A 22,969-nucleotide genomic window follows, 5' to 3' on the forward strand; every position below is an offset into this window, starting at 1 on the left:
GAGAGAGAGAGAGAGAGAGAGAGAGAGAGAGAGAGAGAATTTGTGCGCGCGCAAATACTCCAGTTGTGGTTCTGGTTATCGTGGCGTGCGAATTCTAATTGGAAAGAAAGCGCGCTGCGACTTATCATCGCGATGGGATATCTACTTCGCGGTAGTATTTTAAGTCCGATAGAAAGGCGGCTTGTACTGGCGGGGCACCCGCCACAGTCGAGACTGGCTTTGAACCATTGCCAGGTTTTTCAATCGAGCTTGCAACCGGCGGGAGTTTCCTCCTTGAGACCGTTTAAGACCGATATAATACCATAGCCACGAGGAAATATTCCTTTTCAAGCATTCTTACTCGACGAGTCAGCCGATGGAAAAAGGGAGAAAAAGAGAAGGAGACTGGTATAATATTGGGGAGTTTGGATTTTACCGGCATGCTAAATTGATCGCAGTTCGCACCGATGAAAGCGCGATAATTGGCGAGCTACATTTTTTCGAACTCATAATTTCGAACGTACGGAAGAGATTGAACTCACTGAAATTATTATTATTAATTTAAATCGTTACGCTATTCTATGAGGCGTATAGGCACACGTGCAATCCAGAAGTTTGCATTTATTCATCTCTGCAAGCGTATTGTTCAATTTCGGAGAGAGAGAACATGCTTTTTTTGAAGATTCTAACCATCCTATATCGTTGCACATAAACGGTATACAGGGAGTCGTTATTGTACATATTGGATTTCACACACAGCTCGGTCAAGAAATTAATTAATTCCGCTGGGTAATTAAAGCAAGAAATTAGCAGAAGCTATCCTATGCATCGGAAATTCAATATTGAAGAGAGCTGAAGCGACAAAAATGTTGCACCTGCATACATTATATATTATTTCGGTTAAAGATGGATATGTATCATTCATATCTCTGAAATAATCTCTGAAATAAAGGTTCTGAAAAAATTACAGATTGATGTTCATTGCATCTAAAATTGACATAAACAATTTGATATTGATTCAAAGTTTGGATAAAAGCTATTATAGTTTGAAGTGTAAGCTCCAGCAAACACGATGACGTCAAGATACGTTGACGTATTATACTACGTACAGAGACTATATTATAAGAGCAATATACTCTGAGAGGGATATGCCAAAATGGGTGAGAACTTAAAAAATATCGATAACGTAGAGACGATCGTCAAAACGTCATATCAGATAAGCACTAACACGATCACGCTACTCTCTTTTCGTATTTCTTGTATATGTAGATTTTATATGAATGTACATTGCTTTGTTTTTTATCATATTTAGCGGAAACATAACGATACATATATAGAACTTTTTTCTACAAACTTGTACATTTGTAAACTTTTAAATTCGATTATGAAAGTGCAACAATGTTTTTTAAATTTTGTTTAAACGGATTAAGCATATACTCGATATGATTCATCTATATTCACTTGCTAAACAGTTTGCATATTTTTTATTGAATGAATTTACAACGCTTCAAGATGTCAGATTTAATTTCTATTTAATTTCATGCTTATTTAATTTCAAGATGGCTTTCAATTCTCACAACTTGAGGCGTTGCAACTTTATTCGATAAAAAATGTGGGAATCATTTAACAACTGAGTATATAAGCTGTAGAATTTTTATATCAGGCAGATATGTACACTAATTATGACAGTTCCAGATGTCAACTTTAAATATTTCCATCGTTTTCAACACAGCTCCAGAGCAATGCTTCAATTTATGTTTGCACGTACCTTTATTGTGTACAAGCATTTGTAATCTTCTGCAATACGATGTAAACTTCGTCGTTCTGTCGATAAAGTTTTCAAGCACGGTATTCCCTTAAAGAGTCCAACACTAGTCTATAATATTTTATTAATAAAATCGCAAAACGCGCACGTGTGTTTGCTCTGTTAACGAAAATTTCAAGGAACATTTTTGTATATATGTTGCAACTGATGTAGAAGTTTAAAAGTATACGAAAAGTTTGCAAAAAGATTTCTATATATGCGTGATTATGTTTTCTGCTAGCATAAAATGTTTTCTACTAGCTAAAACAAAGCACAAGATTTATATGTACAAAAAAATACGAAAAGAATAGTGTAATCGTGTTAGTGGCTATCATCTCTACGTTATCAACATTTTTTTAATTCGTCATCCATTTCGGCACGCTATTAAGGGGATGCTGAAGCTCAAAACTTTATCGACAGTATACTGACATTTCTCTGTAAAGTTTACGTCGTGTTGGTTGTACAGAATTACAAATGCTTTTACATAATGAAAGGGCGTTCAAAAATAAATGGAAGCATTTCTCGATATGTGATGAAGACGAACAAGAAATTTTAAATGTGAAATCTCAAATTATCAGTTAGCGTAATATTTGCCTAATCCAAAAGTTCCGCAGCTGGCACATACCGAAAGTGTGGATGCTCTAAACAGAAAAAGTTTGAAGAACATTGCTGAACCTTCGCATTTGAATTCAGAAGCTTAATATCCGAGAAGTTTGCAGAAAGATTTCTACCCACGTGCGTAGATCTTACGCTGAATATGGTAGATCTTATCCTGAATATAAAGCGACACACATTTACGTAAATTCTGTATATACAAGAAATACGAAAAGGACAATGATTGTGATTGTGTCAGTGACGATCGTCTCTGCGTTATCGACATTCGAGTTCGTTCGAGTTCGTCTCCAGCACCCTCTTAATCGCCTCGCGCTGATCGATATTACTCTGGTCGCACGCGATGTACGGATATTCATTGACGGTTCACACGTTTAAGTAGCATTATCGCGCATCCGCAGTCGCCGCCGCCGTCGCCGCCGCCGCCGTCGCTCTTATCGCGTCGCCTATTTAATTTTCAAGATTCCAGCGAACGCATTTATATAAGAGAGCACTCATCTTCCCGCACGTGCGCGACTTCTTTCCTCTTCGTTAGAACTTAGGAGCCATCCGCGGTGCGTGACTACGAAAGTTTCTCGTATCGCGCCACGGTGACTTTTCCGGGGGAGATCCTCGCCGGGCGGTGGCAACTTTCCCAGGGAGCGCGCTGCTCCACCTCGGCGGGTGGAAGCCCGCTTATAAACCGTCGCGAAAATTGCCCTGAGAGATGTACGTAATATGAAACTTATTAATCTCGCAAGTTCGCGCGGTATTATACGATGGTCAAGTTAATCTCGACGTGTCGTGGCAAGAGGATAAAGGAGGAGGAGGAGGAGGAAAAGAGGACGCTCGATTTGTAAACGAGCGGACGCTAACGCGACGAAGAACGACCGGGAGGATCGGGATGGCGATCTCTCTCGGGCTGTTATCCCATCACCGGCCCGTCGCCCGGCGTTCTCCATGCTTTTTCGCTTCTCCTCCTCCATCGGCGCCGGGAAAATCTGTCGAAAACTCGAAGCGACCGCGCGTCTACGCGTACGGCGGATCTCGGAATTACACGGGCGCGAGCCGGGGCGAAATCTGACGAGTTCAGAGATCCTCGGGAACCGGCAAATCCTGTTGGCAGACAAGAGCTTCAGATCCGCCGCCATCCATCTTCCCGGCTCTTCGTTAGGAGAGCCGTCAGTGGCGTCTGACTGTTTAAAGAACTTTCCCAGGATGTACTGTGATTTCCGTGCCTGAAACTTTTGCTTACCCGACAAGCGCCGACGAAAAGGAGGAAGAGCGGGTATACATAGGCGAACAATTCTGGAAGGAGTTGTTCGCCGAGTTCTTAGGTGAAATACCTGAGGGGGAAAGAATTCAGCGTTGCGAGAGTAAAACCGGCAGGGGAGGCGGGCGGGAGGACGGGGGGAGGAATGGAAAAACGGCAAATCCCAAATGTAAATGTCCCGTCGGATTTGGACCAGCGCGGTAAGTCGATTAAACGTAATTCGTCCGTTGAACAGCGTCGGATGGAATTTTCGGCAGGTCGAAACGCGCGGCTGCGGCGCGAGCTGCCCGCCGATAAATGTAATAACACGCTGTTTGTACTCCACGTTGTATATGGAGTTCCCACATCGTAAATAACTATCGCGGAACTGACTTCTGTTGCAATTAGTTGATTACGTTCTCGGCCAGCGATATCGCGCTCGGGGTTACGATGTTTCTTTGCGCGCATGGACTCGCGGATCCCGAAGTACACATCGAAGTAATCACAAAGTACTGAGGACAGCGTTTTTTTAAGAAATATCCCGAGTCGAAATTTTGATGCTACTTTGACGCTCTTAAAGATATTTTGCGCCTACTTAGACGGTTTATAGTCTAGGTAAAAGCTACTTTGACGATATTGATACTCATTAACTTCTCTTTTGAACCTTTAACTCTACCTTGTCAAAATTTTGACGCTACTTTGACACTCTTAAAAATAGTTTGAGTCTACTTAGATAATCTACAACCTAGGTGAAACCGATTTTGACGATATTGATACTCATTTCCGAGTCGAAATTTTGAGCCTATGTTGAACCTTGAATTTTACAGGAGCTAAGATAGCAAAGTAAGTTTAATTCGAATGATATAATTTACTTCAACTTTGACTTTGATGATGTCTGAAATATATGTAATAAATAAAATGTATATTTTATAAATTTATATTTTGTATGCTATTTGACATTTTTGTTTCGTTATTTATTAAATTTTTTAAATATTTCTATAAAATACATATATTCTATGTAGGAGCTAAAACTTCAATAGAGGTTCGCAACTAAACCTACTTTGCTTCCTAAGATCCTATTATTATATAACCTATTATTATATAACCTATTATTATATAACCTGTTATTATATAACCTATTATTATATAACCTATTATTATATAACCTATTATTATATAACCTATTATTATATAACCTATTATTATATAACCTATTATTATATAACCTATTATTATATAACCTATTATTATATAACCTATTATTATATAACCTATTATTATATAACCTATTATTATATAACCTATTATTATATAACCTATTATTATATAACCTATTATTATATAACCTATTATTATATAACCTATTATTATATAACCTATTATTATATAACCTATTATTATATAACCTATTATTATATAACCTATTATTATATAACCTATTATTATATAACCTATTATTATATAACCTATTATTATATAACCTATTATTATATAACCTATTATTATATAACCTATTATTATATAACCTATTATTATATAACCTATTATTATATAACCTATTATTATATAACCTATTATTATATAACCTATTATTATATAACCTATTATTATATAACCTATTATTATATAACCTATTATTATATAACCTATTATTATATAACCTATTATTATATAACCTATTATTATATAACCTATTATTATATAACCTATTATTATATAACCTATTATTATATAACCTATTATTATATAACCTATTATTATATAACCTATTATTATATAACCTACTTTGATGAAAGAAAGCGAAAGCGGAAATTTCAGACATCATCAAGGTCAAAGTAGGAGTAAATTATGTCAGAATTAGACCTATTTTGCTATCTTAGCTCCTACACTGCGGTGTAGAATTCAAGATTCAACATAGGGTCAAAATTTCGACTCGGGATATAGCAAAAAATCTGTATCCATTAAAAAGTGATATACTCAAGTTGATTTATGTATAAGCAACGATGTGCAATTTCGCTCCTTCCTCAAATTCTTACAATCAGAAAAACTTTAAAGTCCTGAATCTTAACACAATAATATAATTTTGTTGGAATATTAATAGTCTCATAATAAGTGCAATATAATTATTTTGGTAATAATAATACCTTCTTTCGACATTTCTAGAAACATTATATTCTCAACCCAATATCTGGTGCTTTTCATTAATGAAAATGATTCCTGAGTGATAAAAGCACAAATATTTTCCTCGTATCTCATACAAATCGTATAAAATATACGCTTGCACGTAGCTTATTTCCGTTTAACGCGATCCCATTTGAAGATTAACGTGACAAAAATGAGGACAAGCAAGAATGTTCCTCCTTTTTGTATATGGAATATACAATATTATCCGAATGTGTTATATTAGAGGGAGACGATATGCTCTACATTTTTATTTCGGAACATTACCCGATATTTCGTTCTCCACGATGCGGTGAGATGGAGCATATGGAATAACGTCTCGAATAAAAAGCGGAGCTTTTTGCGCAGTTTGAAGGAGAGAGAGAAAGAGAAGAGAAGAAAGTAGAAATGATACAATTTACCCTGTCCGAACGGGCTGTTTCTGGCTTAATTTGAGGAAGTATATACGTCGGAAAAAGGGGCGAGCAAAAAAGCGGAAGAGGCGCCATTTCCGCGGATCCAGATGTTGCCAAGCAGCAGTAACGAATCTAAAAGGAAACAGCAAAAGCGAGACTCGGCGAATGAATCATTGTGCCAGATCGTGAACGTTACAACGCTAACATCCGTGCAAACGTCTCTCATTCTCTCCCTTTCCTTTAATTATTTAATTTATATCAACCTCGCGATTGGAAAAGGCAAAAAGAAAAAAAAAGAGACGAACCAGCACGCGCGCTGAGAATTAATTGCAAATTTATCGACTTTGTCGGGAATAGAGCCGACGAGGGCGACGGCCACGGACATTTTGTTAATGCTTAACACGCGGATTGATGTGAATATTATATGAACGATATATTAATAAAGCTTAAAGCAAACTAATGTTGTAATTTTAATGCGCGCAGATAAGCTTCGCTCGCGCGCAAACGGCATAAACGGCACGATGTGATGTAACAAAACCGCGACTGAGCAAAGCAAACCCCGCGATGGGAACAAACAGATCTTCAACGACCCGTATGGAAATTTCCCAAACGTTCCCAAGTGTAACACAGTTCCCGATCAGATTATCCAAACTAGTTACAAATAGTATTGCATCGTATTGCGAGACCAATTGGAAGCTTTATTCTTATTCCAGCTGTGGAACATTTTCTGGTGTTTAATTGGGATCTATTTCGATTTCCTGAATAAATGAAGTTTTAATTTTGAGGGAGAGAACTGAAGAAAGAGAGCAAATGAAAAAGTTGCGTAGAAAGAGTAGAAGGAAGAGAAGATGTATGGATAACAAGTAATAATAAATAATAATTAGTTCTTTCGCAATTATGATATTCATAGAAATATAAGGGCGGTTTTTTTTTAATATATGCTGCTTTTAATATATTACTGCTATATTTGTACAATTACCCTGACTGTTAATTGTAAATAATTAAAATACATCTGAACGTGTAACGTGACGTTAAAGTTTTATGTTTGAAGCGAAAATGTAATATACGTTGTTTTATTCAAGACATTGATATAATTTATTTCAAAAGGAGATTGAGAGAGTGAAATAGTTAATGCAGTTTGAGTATTCATGCTCTTTAAATATTTATATGTGTAAAATGTGCGCGACAATATTCAAAGCGTTTCAAATATTTTGTTCAATATTAATGAAATAGAAATTGGAAAATAAAAGCAAACTTTGAGAAAATGTTCGATAGAGAAATTGAAATCTGTTTGACTTTCCTGCTTAAAATCGCATTTTGAAAACATTACACTTTTAAACTGAATCCTCGTAGATTTTCTAATCAGAACCCATTCTACGTGGATAGTAGAAAAAATATGCGACTTAATACAAAGATAGCGCGAATTTGGCCAAATCTGTATTATTATATTTTAGAATCATCTTCTATTAGGTTAAATATAATAGTATAGAATGATTTGTTAATTAGTTTTTGTTTGATAGTATGTCAACGCCTCGAGTGCCTCTGCGTTTATTGTTTTGACTGTTATTTTGCTTTTAGAGTGAAGTAGGTTGCGTTCGAGGAGACGCTATTTAACGCTATGAGTGTGCTCTGTTCTTGTTTGTTCCTGAAAGTTGAACAAGGGCAAAGGACGCTCATAGCATTAAATAACGTCTCCCCGAACGCAGCCGTAGTAGACCCAGGTTTCATGGAGAATTATAAATCTGCGAAATCATGTCAAAGAGTGCGAGAAACAATGGAACTGTTCAGTTTAGTCTTCGTTGGTGTGACACAGAACTCGCAGAGTTCAGATTGCATAAACATGATAGAGGCAACCTTCTTCTATATATTAATGCCCACCCCCCTTCCCCTCACCATAATCCTATTAACTATATATTTTACTTTTTAATAATTAAAATACAAATATCTAATAACGTGGCTTGTTCTGGTATTTGGTTTAGTTGTCCAGTAGCGCAGGCTAAGAAGGCCACTTATAAAATATGTATCCTGATTAGTAGTTTCAGAGTCTCTGTGAGAGATCTCCATTGCCCTCTTGACTCTTAATCATAAGCCAACCTCATCCTCTCTCTCTATTTCAATCATTTTATGAATGAAAATTGCATGTATTACTAGGAATAATATATCATACACTTGCAAGAAATCTCATTCCAGTTATTAATACATTACTTAATTTTATCTAGTCACGATGAAGAATAGAAAATTTTAAGAGACTCAAAAATTTATTCTGCTATTATCTCAAATTAGTTTTCTCTTTCTTTTAACTGTAATATTATTCTCTGCTTCTTTACTTCTTAACTGTAATATTATTCCGATTTTAGTGAAACTCAGGGAAAAGTATTTATGTCCTGAAAGGATCATTTTGCGATTTTATTAAATATTAAAATAAAGTATATGAGCAACATATTTTTGGGACTATTTAGCCCCGATCTCCTCTGCTCTTCGCGTTACTTCTGTACTAGGCCGCGTACTTTTCGGACGAGCCACGCATTTTTGGAAAATCGGAATGGATTCCATTTAGATCCCAGAAAATTTCCCACGTACGGAGAAGACGTCGATTATCGCGCAATGGGGAACTCGCGTCTCTTGCTTCGCGAAATTATCCCCTTGCGAGCGAAATCGTGCGCTTAACAGCGTCTCGTGGTTGCAGGACGGGAAACAGTCAGGATAAAAGCAACCAAGCCGGATGGGACTCGTCGCTGTCTTACTTCCCTGGAAGTATACTCAAAAAGGAAAGGCAGGAGGGAAAGAGCTAAGAGCGGAAAAAAAGTGAGAAAGAACGGGCGCCGCGGTGCAGCAAGCAGGCGAGCCCCCGGCGGGAGAAAACGCGGGAGAGGGTTTGGGGCGAAGCGGGTTAACCCAGAAATCCTTGAAAGTGCATAAGCTTTGTCGCGGAATGAGCTTAGTTAGGGGCGAGTTACCCCGGCGGAGCGTAAAATACCGGGCGTAATAATGTCCGCTCCGTGGTGGCGGTCGCGTGGTGGCGCGATCTTCTCTTCCGTTCGCTACGTTTCGTCGCTCGCTGCAGCTCTTGCCACTTGTGGAGCATTCTTCCCGACGACGACGACGGCGTTACCGAACAGAGGAGTCGCGAACGGAAACGTTCGAAGTCGATCGTAAAACTCGCGCCCATGTCGGATGCTCGCTTCGCGGATCCGAGATGAGATTTTTCGCTGACGGCACGGAACGAAATGGGTCGGGGCGCGGCACGAGACGGGCTCAGCGCCGGCCGCGAGTTTCGCAGACGGCGACTCCGTGACTCTGCGATGTGCTAATGTGGAAATTTTCAATGCAGAAACGCGGCGCGATAAACGGCTGGCTGCTTCCAAGCTTTATGAAGTCGCGCGCCCGCCCGTCCGAGGTGTATTAAGCGTAGAGACGTTGAGGTTTTCAACGCGACGGCTTTTTCAACTTCGCCTCGCCACGTCAGCGTCACGTCTTGAATATTTTGAAGGATTAAACGCGAGTTTGCATATTTAACTGGCGAGTGTTTTATAATAATTCAGATCGTTTGACTTGTTTTCTCCTTCCTTCCTCCTCCCTTCTCTTTTTTCCTTTCTCAGAGACTATCTTTATCATAGCATTAAGATAAACGAAGATATTTCAAATCCGAGTATGTGTATGTGCGGAAGCGAAAGGCGAGAACACGTATATGAAAGCTGATTCATAAAAATACGCAAATTTGTGTGAGTGCAACATTTATTCGGTTACGTTCACTCGTGCTCAAATATCGATTTTATTTCTGTTTTCAGGTGGCGTGGATCCATGTGGGTCGTCAAATGTTGCTCACCGTTCACAAACACGTAGTTGTGAAAATACCCAGGTTTTCCGTATCGCACGACAATCAGAAGACTTGGTTGCTTCACATCAGTAGCGTGCAACAGGACGACCGGGGTTATTATATGTGCCAAGTAAACACTAACCCCATGATAAGTCAAGTGGGCTTTCTTCAAGTCGTTGGTAAGTATCGCGTCTCACTCTTTTAAGAATTGATAAAAATTCCCACGGCTAAATTACTCAAGACAAACGCGTGCTCCACATTAACCCCTTAACGAGCAAACCGAATTTCGTAAAAGTACTTAAACTGGCAAAGGATTTTCGAAAGTTATACAACGTAATTAAAATTTCGTTTGAAAGTTTTTGAGGTACTTATGAATATGAAGTAAAATTTTTCCAATTCAAAATAGTGAGCTCAATATGACGACTAAAATAATAATTCTATATTTTTTAAATTCACCACTGAAAAGGGAGACTTCAAAAGTCATTACACTTTTCAAAATTTTTGTAAAACTTAAAAAATTTTTTTCAATTTTAAATCCGCCATATTACATTTGCCATTTTAAATTTTAACGTTCATTATTGAATAAAATATATTTTTCTTTTGTTAAATCGTATAAAATGTATTCATGTAAATAATTTATCTTTATTTAATGCTATGTAATCGCATTTTTTAAATTTTATGCTGAAAATACAAATATTTTTAAAACAAGAATGTTTTTCTGTGTATAGGAGAAATAGTATTCATGTAAATATCACTTGTTTCAAGTACTTCATAAGAGTTTATATATCCACAAATCTATCCCAAGTTCATCATTAAGTTCAAATTAATTTTAAGTACATCCTAAATTCTAGTATGTTTAGCATTTCAAAAATATTAAATTAAAATAAAAATTATGTCTGTTTATTATATAGAATCAATTTTCCCTTTGGCGAATTTTTATAATATTCTTGTAAAGAGAATAAATTTTAATTTCAAGTACATGATAATAAGCTTTTCTAAAGTTTGTGATGAGCACATTTTAAAGTTATCAATAAAAAAATATTCTTTGTGTTGAAGATAATCATTACTTAAAAGAAGGAAAGTAAATTGAGTAATCGCTTTTATATTTTTCTGCGTGCACATTGATTACACGCGACGCATTGCATTCGATGAATGTTCGATGAAAAGAGAGCCGCACTATTCGTGTTGCAGTGCCACCGAACATATTAGACTCTCTTTCCACTGAGAGTACTGTAGCGGTTCGAGAGCACCAGAATATCACTCTTACATGTAAAGCCGATGGATATCCACCCCCAAAACTCATGTGGAAACGAGAGGACGGCCAAGGGATAAATATCAACAGACATCATAAAGGTGCGTTGAGTTTTGCGCTTTTTCCAACTTTAGTCCGATCATAACGCGAATACCCGTACAATGTCATGCGCGGCTCGTTCTCTTGACATTTCACGTCTATTTCAGTCGTTTCGATGAATAAGTTATAGTTGGACGGTCGATTCCGCATGAAATATCAATCTATCTTAGGAGCGGCTTTCTTTTTTTATAACCTGTTACCATTTTCCCGAAATAAATAATGTTTCCCCTGGAACAGTATTTCTAGCAACACTTAGTAAAAATTTTCTATACACATTGAGGGATAAAAGTATCTAAAAAATAAAAACAATCTTTAATAAAAACAATCTCGGTGGGAACTAATAATATATTTATTTAAATCAAAATTCTTTTATTTAAAGAAAATAAATCATTGCTATCATGGAAAGTTGTATTGAGAGAAAGGTTTTGTAATAATCATCAACTCTGTATAATAGTTAAATAATAGTCAAATACTTTGGTGGATTAATTTCAAAACTAGATGTTTTTAGGCGAATATATATACTATATATATTCGCCTAAAAATGTCTAGTTTTGAAATTATATATATAATTAATTAATTTGATATAAATATTAATAAATAATTTTAGCAAAATTTGATAACTGTTGCTAAGGCTTAATGTTTGTTGCAAAGATTATTATGTTGGTGACTATTATCAATTTATGTGATATATATCATCAAACAATTTGTTAAATAAAACTTATATTATTTATAAGATGACCAGATTTCCCAGCCCTGAATTCGGGACACTTCATAAATGTATGAAGCGGGGGGGAGGGGAATAAAAAGATCCGAAAAATATTTGACAATCATTGAAAATAATAACAAATCGGTGTCCCGAATAGCACTCAAAAAAATTCGGGATAAAAGGTGAAAAATCGGGACGTCTGGTCACCTTAATTGTTTAGCAATACTTATCACATTATATGTATAATAAATATACGAAATAACCAAATACTTTGGTAACAGTCAAATTATTTAATAATTAATTTACTAAACTACTTAATTAGTTCAGTTAAATTATTTGTTTTGTGATTATTTTGTAATTATTACCAAACAATAGGTAATTATTGCTATATTTAATACTAATTACTAAATATTGCACTGAAGTGTCAAACTAAATGCATTTGTTAACTATTACAAAATTGTTTTTCAATGTAAGTTTTATGAAAATATATGTTTTCTTATTTGAAAAAATATTTCATATTAGTGTAAGTGAATATGTTATTAATGATCGCCGAATAAATATTTTTTATTTCTTAGATTTTTTCTCTCAATGTAGTCAAAGGAATTAATAGGGGGTTAATTAATATCCAGAATATTAATATAATTGGATAAATGATCGCTTCGACATGAAAAGTAACTATCTCATAATGCCTCACATGTGTTAAAAGTTCGAAAAATAAGTCCGACAGATTATTGAACAATATTATCCTCCCGCTAAGATTAAAATTATCGCATTTAACATTCAGCTCTTATTAATCTTCAATTCCTTCCATTCTTACTGAAAACTTTACTTCATAAGAGTCTTCCACGTTTTTCTTTAACTTTATATTCAAGTGACATCTTCAACGTGCGAAACTGGCAATATACCACTATTGACCGACAATGCGCGCGAAAATTCCGGTCGAAATGCGCGAATTTGAGGCATTCGTCCCCCGCACACACTCGTACTTTTCGCGTACATTTTGTTACGCGCACCTCCGTTGCACTTTTACGATAGATATACACTTAACACTCGGCGAACTTCGTAACGACGTAACATCCTGCACCGAATTACACATTTGTTTCGTACGCGTCCGAAGAATTCGCCCCGTTTGCTCGTGTGAGAACTTAGAAAACGATTCTACGAGTTTTCTCTTACGATGTCCCAAGATCCCTTATCTACGTCGGCCGAAACTTTGAAGTACTTTTACAAGAGGAAACGGGCGTATTTGTAATGCAGCCGAAGTTCAGGACGGGAAGTAATTTTTGGCACGACGATACTCTCTCTCTGTCTCTTTCTCTCTCTCTGTCTCGCTCATGTCAGGCGGCCGCCGAGTCCCACGAGTCTGCCGAGTCTCTCCTATCGACGTCCCACGTTCACGGTGACGTATCGACGGACGTTTATCGAATCCGAGAAGATTCGAAGTATATTAATTATCAAGGTACTGCCCTTGATCGTGCCCTGTAAAATTCTTGGAGTGGAATCTCACTTCAAAACGAATAAAAAATGACAGTATTCCCGTTCGAAGCGATATTGAAAGTACTGTCATTCGAAACCGCAAGAGTGACTGTTTCACTCAAGCTTAAGGGCTATCGCACACAAATTGACATAACTGCATATGCATAGCATAAGACCGTATGTACCAATGAGCATCGAGTATTAAGTCGCCATATTGGTGTTCGATGCTTAATATTCGATGCTCATTAGTCCATACGATCTTATACTATGCATATGCAGTTATGTCAATTTGTGTGCGATAGCCCTAAGGGGATGTTGAAGCTGAAAACTTTACCGACAGAACACTGATATTTTTCTGCAAAGTTTACGTCGTATTGGTTACACAGAATTACAAATGCTTTTACGCAATGAAAGTACGTGCAAAAATAAATGGAAGCATTGCTCGATATGTGACGCAAACGAAAAAATCTTTAATGTAAAGCTGTCAGCGTAATATTTGTCTAATCCAAAAATTCCGCAGCTTGTATATATTGAAAGTGTGGATATTCCAAACAGAAAAATTTTGAAGAATATTGCTCTACCTTTGCATTTGCATTTGGAAGCTTAAAAATATCGAAAAAGTTTGCAGAAAGATTTCTACATATTATATATATGATTAGGTTTTCCGTTGAATATATAATAAAACAAAGCAACACACATGTAAGTTCATATAAGTACATTCATGTAAGTTCTGTATATACAAGAAATACGAAAAGGATAGCGTGATTATATTAGTGACGATCGTCTCTGCATTATCGACATTGTTCGAGTTTGTCATCGACTCCAGCATCCCCTTAAAGTCGATTTCGGCTGCATATGCGCGAATATTTTAATCGATAAAAGTGAATATGTTCCTGTAACGGTGAAATACATTGGATTCGTCCTTCAATCTCGAGTGAAAATATTCATTCAGAGTGCAGAATTTATTCTATATGAGTGAGAAATAACTCGAATTCAAGTGACTCGATAGTCACTTTATATCTCAAATAAAATTTCGCTTCAAGAAATTTAGAGAGTACTCTCTAAATTTCTTGGAGTGGAATCTCATTCAAAACGAGCGAAGAGTGACAATATTTTCGCTCAGATAATGTGAAAATATTGTCAACTTGAAATTGCAAGAGTGACTGTTTCACGTTCAAGCTTAGAGTGAATTCTGACTCTATACGAACGAATGTTTCAGTCGATTAAAGTGGATATTGTCCTGTGACAGTGAAGTATAGTCGCAAATCGGTTTGTACACTTTTTATCGGATGAAGTTGCAATGCTTCAACTTGTCAGAATTGAAAGTCACTGCTGACACGTACGCACGATAATCGATTGTGACAGGAGCCGAGGTGGCAGTACAGAATGTGATATTCGTGAAATTTGGAAACAAGATTTTTTTTCTTAATTAAAAGAATATTATTTTGAGAAGTAATTTTTTTATATGTTTATAATTGATTACTGTGCATGTCAGCAGTGGCTCTAAATTTTGACAACTTGATAAGCATTGTAAGTTTATTCGATAAAAAGTGTGCAAATCACAACTGACTATACGTTGAATTCACTTTTCAATCTCGAGTGAAAATATCCACACAGCAATTCAGGACGGAGTATTCGCTCTGCAGAACGAAAAATCCCTCGAATTCGAGTGACTCGGTGGTCAGTCTGTTACCCGAGTGAAATGTTGTTCCAAGAAATTCAGAGAGCACGCGCACGACAAGTCTGATGGAGAATGTGTCAGAGGAAGCACGCAGAATAAGCCGGGAAAAGCCCGAACATCTTATCAATTTAACACAATTTCGCGCATTTCTCTGATAATCCGATTTACGGAAAGTTCGCCGGTCCGATTCGGTGCGCGCGGAGATCGCACGTAAGTACGTAGATGCAGACGCAGATTTGGCGCGAGGAACATCCAGACGGATATTTAGTTGTTCAACGAAAGCGGCTGTGTATTATTTAGCCGCGTGAGTTTATAAACCTTCTCGCAACGGGAGCTTCGACGGCGACGGTGGCGGCGTCGCATTATGCAACACTCAAACGTTCCCAATCCCGGGATACGTTTTGAATAAATAAATAAATAAATACGCGGCGAAAATAAATATTTAACGTGGGTAATCATAAAGTGATTATGCGTCGCTGCCTCGCGCATCCTCCGCCTCCCTCCCCCCTCCCGCCTTTCGTTGTCGTGTTTACCGACTTCATTCCGGATAAATGGAGATTCGAGTTATAAGGCCTATACGCCAAACTGTTGGTGCCTCGCTTTTCACATGCGTTTGTTTTTCCAAGTCTCTTATGTAAACAGTCACCGTGTGCCAACCGCACGAGATAAAGTTGGTAGACGCAAAAGAAAACATATGGTCCGCATATAACCGGAAATATATTTAGTTGTGAGCAGCATAGTTGTATCATCCTAGTTGTCGTTGAATCGACTTATTTCAAAAACATGTCTAGGGAGTGAAATCAGGCCCCGAAGTTAGGCCACAATTTTTTGTTAATTATATGAGGGTAAACCATATCCCTATCAAACATTAAAACTTTTGTAAAAGTCACACAATAATAATCTTGCATAAAATATATATCTTGCAAACTTCATTAAAAGAAATATTTTGTTTCATTCAAGTCGCGGACAACGGTTTCTATAGCAAACTATAAAATAAATCGATTACACCCCTAACTTCGGGATCTGATTTCAGCCCTCGAAAAGACATGTTTCCCCGCCGATAACGTAAAATATTTCTTATTTTTCCATACTCTATAACATATTAAAGGGATATCCGATTCGGGACAGCAAGGTATCTTTTCTTATTAGTTACTTAACTAACTACATCAACTACATCAATGTAGTTGCGCATGATTATTGATGAGTTGCGTTGATCTGATTATGGTAACCAAAAATCTCGTAGAGCGATATATTTGTGACAAGTCACGAAAAAATCTTCGTAAAAAATCTGCAGCGGAATTTCAGCGGTGTATCAGATTCGATAATTGTTGAATCGCGTGTTTGGTCTCTTTCTTCCTCTTTTAAGCCGTCGATAGTCGATAGTGACCGTCACTTTTCCGCTTCGCTCTCGTGTAATTAATGTCGCAAGTAATGTAAGATTTTTATGAAAGCTCGCCCGAAAAGCGTTATTATCAGTTCTGTCGATCTTGTTTATTGATTCATAGGATTTTTTATTATATATATTTTTATCACCAATATGGAACCTTTCTATATTTCTTCTAACTGCTCTACACTGAGAAAAAAATGTTGTTCTAACTATAATCACACAGACAAATAATTACTATAAACAATAGTCAAGAAAACTCTATTCTTTTACTAAATTCTACTATAATATTAGCGATAATAATCTTTTGTAAATGTTACTACTGCCATTTTACTATGAGGAATATAATTGGGGCCAAAAATAAGTATGATTTTAATTGAATCAACCATTTTTTTTTTCTTTCAGTGTATTGCATTACATTGTCGCCCGAGTCGTGGCAGTATTCCGGGCTTTACGTTAATCCCGGCCTCGGATTCGAATTAGCCTTCATTTATTATTATGTATTATTTAACCGGTGGAAAGCTCGCGACGTGTCCCGCTGATGATCAACAGAAGAGATTAAAAAAAAAAAAAGAAGAAATTTAACATCGCGTAATTTGCGTGCTAATTAAAGTGCATATCAGTAATTACTATTGCATGCACGCGTAACGCACCGTATTTCACCACGGAATAAATAACGTAATGAAAAACGAACTGCGCTCGGCGGCGGCACGAATCTCTTTAGCACGTGCAATTTTTCAATCACCACCGTCCTTCTTGCACGAGCAACTAATTAATTATCGCACTCAAAGCACTTCATTATGTTATTATGTATTATTCAGCCAAAACTGGGGAAAGGAGGAGGGGGGGTGAACATTTGGTGCGCGCGGCACGACCGCCGCGTGACGCCTGGAGGCCTCGCGAAGCGAGGCTGAACGTCACGTCGGGGTGCAAGCTCGGTGGAGACAAAAGCACAACGGTCACACACGAGAGGGAAAGAAATCTCACGGTCAGTGACAGGCCGTGAAGCTCGGTGCGTGCTTATCTAATATCAGGCGTTATATCGCGACGCGCGTTACGTCGTTATCGTCTTCGCACATGGAGCGTTAAGCACCGGGACCGAGTGCAAACTGCACGCGCGCTACCGGAGAATGCCCGGAGGGTGCCAACGCTCATAGTAAAGCAATAAAGTGCGATAAACTGTGTGTAAGTTCCCACCCGCCGTCGCGCTATTAGCAATGCAATTATCGCCCGCTCTCTGGCAGTCAGCGAGCGCACATCCGGGATCCTTTGGCGCGGGGCCCTTCCTCTCTGCACGATCTTTTCCTCGTGTTTGGAACTAGAATTGCGGCGTTTGACGGTCGCAAACCTCTCATATCGTTTCGCGTGCTCCTCTCTCTCTCCCTTTTTCTCTCTCTCTCTCTCTCTCTCTCTCTCTCTCTCTCTCTCCATCTCGCGTTTTTCCACCTTGCGTACACGGATATCCGCTAGTCGACGCTGCACGGAGAGAATTTTATAGCGAAGGTTACTATAGAATTTCTTTCTGATCGAAGAATAGGTCGATATTCTGTAGTAATCGATATTACTCCTCCATTTCGTATACTGAGAGAAAGAAAGAGAAAATATAGTTAACCTAACTAAAACTATGGTTCTTTCTGGACTTCCTTTTTTGCTTGTTCTACATAGAACAAAATGGCGATAGCAACATGAATATATAAAAACACGGTTTTTTTTACCATAATTTAATTATTTTTCTATTATAGTTACAAAACCAATTATTTTTTCCCAGTGAGTTTTTATTTAGAAACGAATATCTTAAAAATTAAATGTGCTATTACAGAATTTACTATATTTCCAGTGGCATTTACTACTGTTATTTAATAAAATAGACCTTACTGGTAATCTATTCCCGCACTTTAGAAATATAAAATTGAAAAAAAATTATATAAAAAAGAAAGATTATAATGTTTTCTCCGTGTAGAACTACCGAGGATTAATGACCTATTTTTATTAGAGCGGTTAAAATGACAGGGTTTTTAAAATATACATAATGCAAGAGAAGAGATACTTTTTCAATTTTACTTAATGTTAATTGAATAAAATTCACTGTCAATAATTTAAGCGATTTTTATAAAAAATTACTAATCCATCATTTTTACCATTCTGATAGTTTTAATATTAATTAAATGTTTTAGTATTAATTAAACTTCTATGACCTATTAACGATGTATTTTTCGAGGAGCAAACTCTGAAAGTGAATCAATAGAAATATTTCCGATTAAATTAGTAAAAAGAGTATTTCGTCGACAATCAGTGAATATCCACTAATTTTCAGTGGAAATATTTCTTTTTTACTACTTCGACTTACGTCGTACTATTGTACGATTAGCATGAAGAATGTTTTATAGTAAGAATTAAGTTACACAATTTTATGAGGACAGATGGCTATTCTGCAGTAATTTATTATCCTTTCATTTTATATGTGCTGTTTATATAGTTTAGGAATCGAAATATACCATTAAAACATTGCCTTAATAAGATAGATCTTGTTGATAGTCTCTAATACTATTAGGAGCACAGTAAAATTGAAAAGAATTTCTATGAAAAAAATGATAATACATTCTCTCCATGTATATACAGAAATGAGATTTTACTCTATCAGTTAACCTATCAAGAAGTTGAAACAACCGGCTCTTAGTAACAATTGTCTGTTTTTTCGGTGTACTGCGGGTTCGCCAGCGCAGCGCGGTTAGTAGCGCAATTGTCCGTTTTCGCGCACTCCTTCGAAGGACGACGTCGCGTAACGAAGTGTCCCAACGACCAATGACGTCCGAGTTCGCGCACGTCCGGCGATTGTTAAAACGTGCGAGTGTATGCGCGAACGCGGACGCCACGCCGCTGAAATCCCCGATGGCCACGTGGCAGTCGCGGGTTAACGCGCCGCGAGGTGAGATAAACTACGTAACGCAATTGCCGGTTTCGCACAATTCTATCTGGCAATCCGCGCCGCGTCAGGGCGGGAGGGCTAAGTGCCGGCGACGAACGTCGCGCTGACATTGCGCGCACGTGCACGGCCGCCATGAACTTATTGAAAGCGCGAATTTGTACGGCGGATTGACCATGATTGGCTTAAGAGCTATCGGACATTTAAATCTGATGCGGACGCGAGTGACGCTTAAAAACCGATCGATCCGGTCGATCAGCGATTTCGCAAGCGCGACGCCGCGCACAGCGCGCAGGAATGTCACACGAGCGAGCGCGCCCGCGTATTCCCCGACGCGGAACCTTCTCCCCATCCTCCTCCTCCTCCTCCCCCCCCCTTTTGCCGCCCTCGTCCCGCAAACGGTTCCGCGCGTTTCATTTGAACTTAATCCCGGCGCGGCCGCGCTCGCGGTTATCGCTGACCGCGGATACGGTTTTAAACGCGAGCGCTAATCTTTTTTTGTTCTCCGTGTGCATTCTTCGTGATTAATGCAAATTTGATTTGTGTCGATCGTCAATGCGTACGCGCCCCGACAGAGCGCATTTCTCTGTTTCCGCGCGCCGAGATCTCCGACTATTCTGTCCGTCGCATAAAAAAAAATCCGCACGGAGCATTCTATGAAGGGAGAGTCTAATTTTATGATAAGGGGAAAGTTATGGTGCTAGAGGTATCTTCCATTGTGGTTTCCTCGGATGTATTCGGCTTCATATTACACGTTCGAAACGAAAGAAAAGAATATTTCAACGTGTATTTTAGCACGTACGTTTATAAAAAAAATAATTTATAAAATAATTTATAAAAATAAATAAATATAAATTTTTTTACAGATACATGTACTAAAGTAATCGCGATTGCATATACTTTCGAAGATGCGCATTCGTGTATTAATTTAGAATCTGTACGTGAATACGTTTTTAAGCAGGAATTACATGGAAAAAACAATTCTGTTGGTGCAATTTTCAAATTTTCGGGATCAAACAAAAACTCGGCTGTAGGAACAGAAAAATTCCTTTATGAAGCTTCTCTATAGTCAATTGTTCTCAGTTGTCTCAACCGAGTTCCAATATTGTTGAATGTTTAGACGAATATTTTCGGTTGTGACAACAGAAATATTAGTTTTCATAACTTCAGAAGAGATATCGCTTCTGATCATCTAATTTTCAGTTGGTTCCTATTTGGTTGCATCAACTGAAATTTTTTTTATGTGTAGAGTCATTAGTTTTTTCTAGCAATCGTGCAAGCCGTAGAATCAGCAGTGACATCACGTCGCATGTATATGCTTCTTCCTCTCGCATGGCTAATCATGTAAACAGTTATTCGTGTTGTTCTCAAATGCACGTGTAGGGAAACCGGGGCTAGTTGATCGGAAGTTAACCGGTAAAGCCGGTTATTTCTAATATTTTTTAACAAGTTACAAAATTAAGTAAGAAAGATTTTTAAACATTTCAAAGATTTAAATGTTGACAGAAGGTATCATTATCATCAACACAATTATATTGTACTTCTTATGAAGCTGTCATAAAATCCAAATGAAATTTCAATATCGTTGAAATTCAAAATTTTAAAATTCTCCTAACAAAATTATATCATTGCTTATATATGACGCAATGGTTATTAACTTGTAAATATACTAGTTTTAAATAAATATTAATTTTTTGCGACTTTGAAATCTCCACTTGCTTGAAATCTATTAGAAATAATCGATTGAAATCTATTAGAAATAATCGACTTTGTCAACTTACTCCAGTGATAAAATAGTCCTGGTTTGCCTGATATTTTCTTATCAGTAAAAGCATAGAAATCAGTAAAATAAAGAATCAGTAAAATAAAGAATCAGTAAAAAGGTTGCTAATTAAATCAATGAAAGAAGCATTTTAATAATTTATTAAAATTTTCAATGGAAATAGTCGCGTTTTTATCGCTTCTTATGTCTCACTGATTTTGACCAGTAAAAATGAGATTTCACTGCGAAATTTGCGCACTATAAATTCGTTATACGCTGCGTCAAATCAACTTCTTGCGTTTGTGAGTTGAATTGCCGATTTCCATGCGATTTGAGTGCAATGACACTGTGTTTACAACCTGTATCAACGATGGGAATGACTGCTGTTATCAACTGATCATTTCAGTGAGATTTTACTGATTACAGTGCTACACTTTTAACTGAACCACCGGTTATAAGTATAGCACATTTCAGTGAAGAACACATTGATTGTACTTTGGAGAGTACATATTGCAGAATCCGTTTAAACGATTAAACGTTTTGTTATATCGAAACAGTTTCCATCAGGCGTTTCCAAACGGATATACGCTAAACGTTTAAACGTGTATTCGAAAATACACGTCGGAGCGGGAATCCTACTTCACCATACTACTTCAGCCTACGCTAGAATCGTGACGTTTGCAACCAAGTGAAGTAGCATCTTTGAAAAAGGATTTGCTGCGTCAATTTATTGCAAGTTGTCAATGTGGTGTAAGATGTATGCTCGGCCGCAAAACGGCTTGCACACATTTTATCGAAGAAAGTTGCAGCGTTTTAGATGGCTACAATTAAAAGCCACTATTGATGCGCATACGCAGAACAAAACATTAGTATTTGTTTAAAACTAATATATTCAAATTAACAATTACACTGAGAGAAAAATGTATGATATTTGAAACTATAATGGCATGGTAAAAAGATTATAGTTAGGAATATAATTTTTATAGTAAATGTTACCATAATATTTGTAATATTTACAATATAAACATAGTATAACTGACCCGTGTAAAATTTTTACCAAGAATTATAATTATTTGAAATAAAAAATATAGTAAGGTAAGGCAAATATTGAATGATAAGAGAAATTAGCTATTTTATATAGTCAATACAATTGGAATATTTGGCGAATATAGGTACATATAACTATATTTCCAAAAGGTGCTTTACCATATATATAAAGTAATAAGATGGTGACTATAAATCTGTGTTCATTCTACTATATCTTCATATTTAGATGAACTATAAATATATTGAGGCCAAAACGAACTATAAAATACAGTGAGGTTATAATTATTCCAACTATTTTTTTCTCACAGTGCATCGCGTCATATATAAGCAAAGATATTTTTGTTAAGAGAATTTTAAAGTCTTGCATTTCAACAAAATTTCATTTGGATATTATAATAGCTTCATAAGAAGTACAATATGATGATAATATCTTCTGCTATTTAAGAACATCATATTTTCAATCTAATATTTTGTGCTTTCCATTCATGAAAATTATTTCTGAAAAGTAAGAATAATTTTTCAACGAACTATTATATAAAATTATATTTTTGTTATAATTATATATATATATATATATATATATATATATATATATATATATATATATATATATATATATA

General features: G+C 36.7%; 1 protein-coding gene across 1 annotated transcript in view; it reads left to right on the top strand.

The window, feature by feature from the left end:
* Positions 1-22,969, top strand: part of LOC116847839 (lachesin-like) — a 549,068-nt gene that overhangs the window by 380,593 nt on the left and 145,506 nt on the right. Inside the window, exons 5-6 of the mRNA XM_032823310.1 lie at positions 9,991-10,198; positions 11,211-11,372. Of these exons, the coding sequence (XP_032679201.1) occupies positions 9,991-10,198; positions 11,211-11,372 (370 nt within the window). The remainder of the gene's footprint in view (positions 1-9,990; positions 10,199-11,210; positions 11,373-22,969) is intronic.

The sequence above is a fragment of the Odontomachus brunneus genome, unplaced genomic scaffold, assembly GCF_010583005.1.
Source record: "Odontomachus brunneus isolate Ranch 3 - 2012 unplaced genomic scaffold, Obru_v1 Obru_scaffold_001, whole genome shotgun sequence".
In the NCBI taxonomy this organism is placed as follows: domain Eukaryota; kingdom Metazoa; phylum Arthropoda; class Insecta; order Hymenoptera; family Formicidae; genus Odontomachus; species Odontomachus brunneus.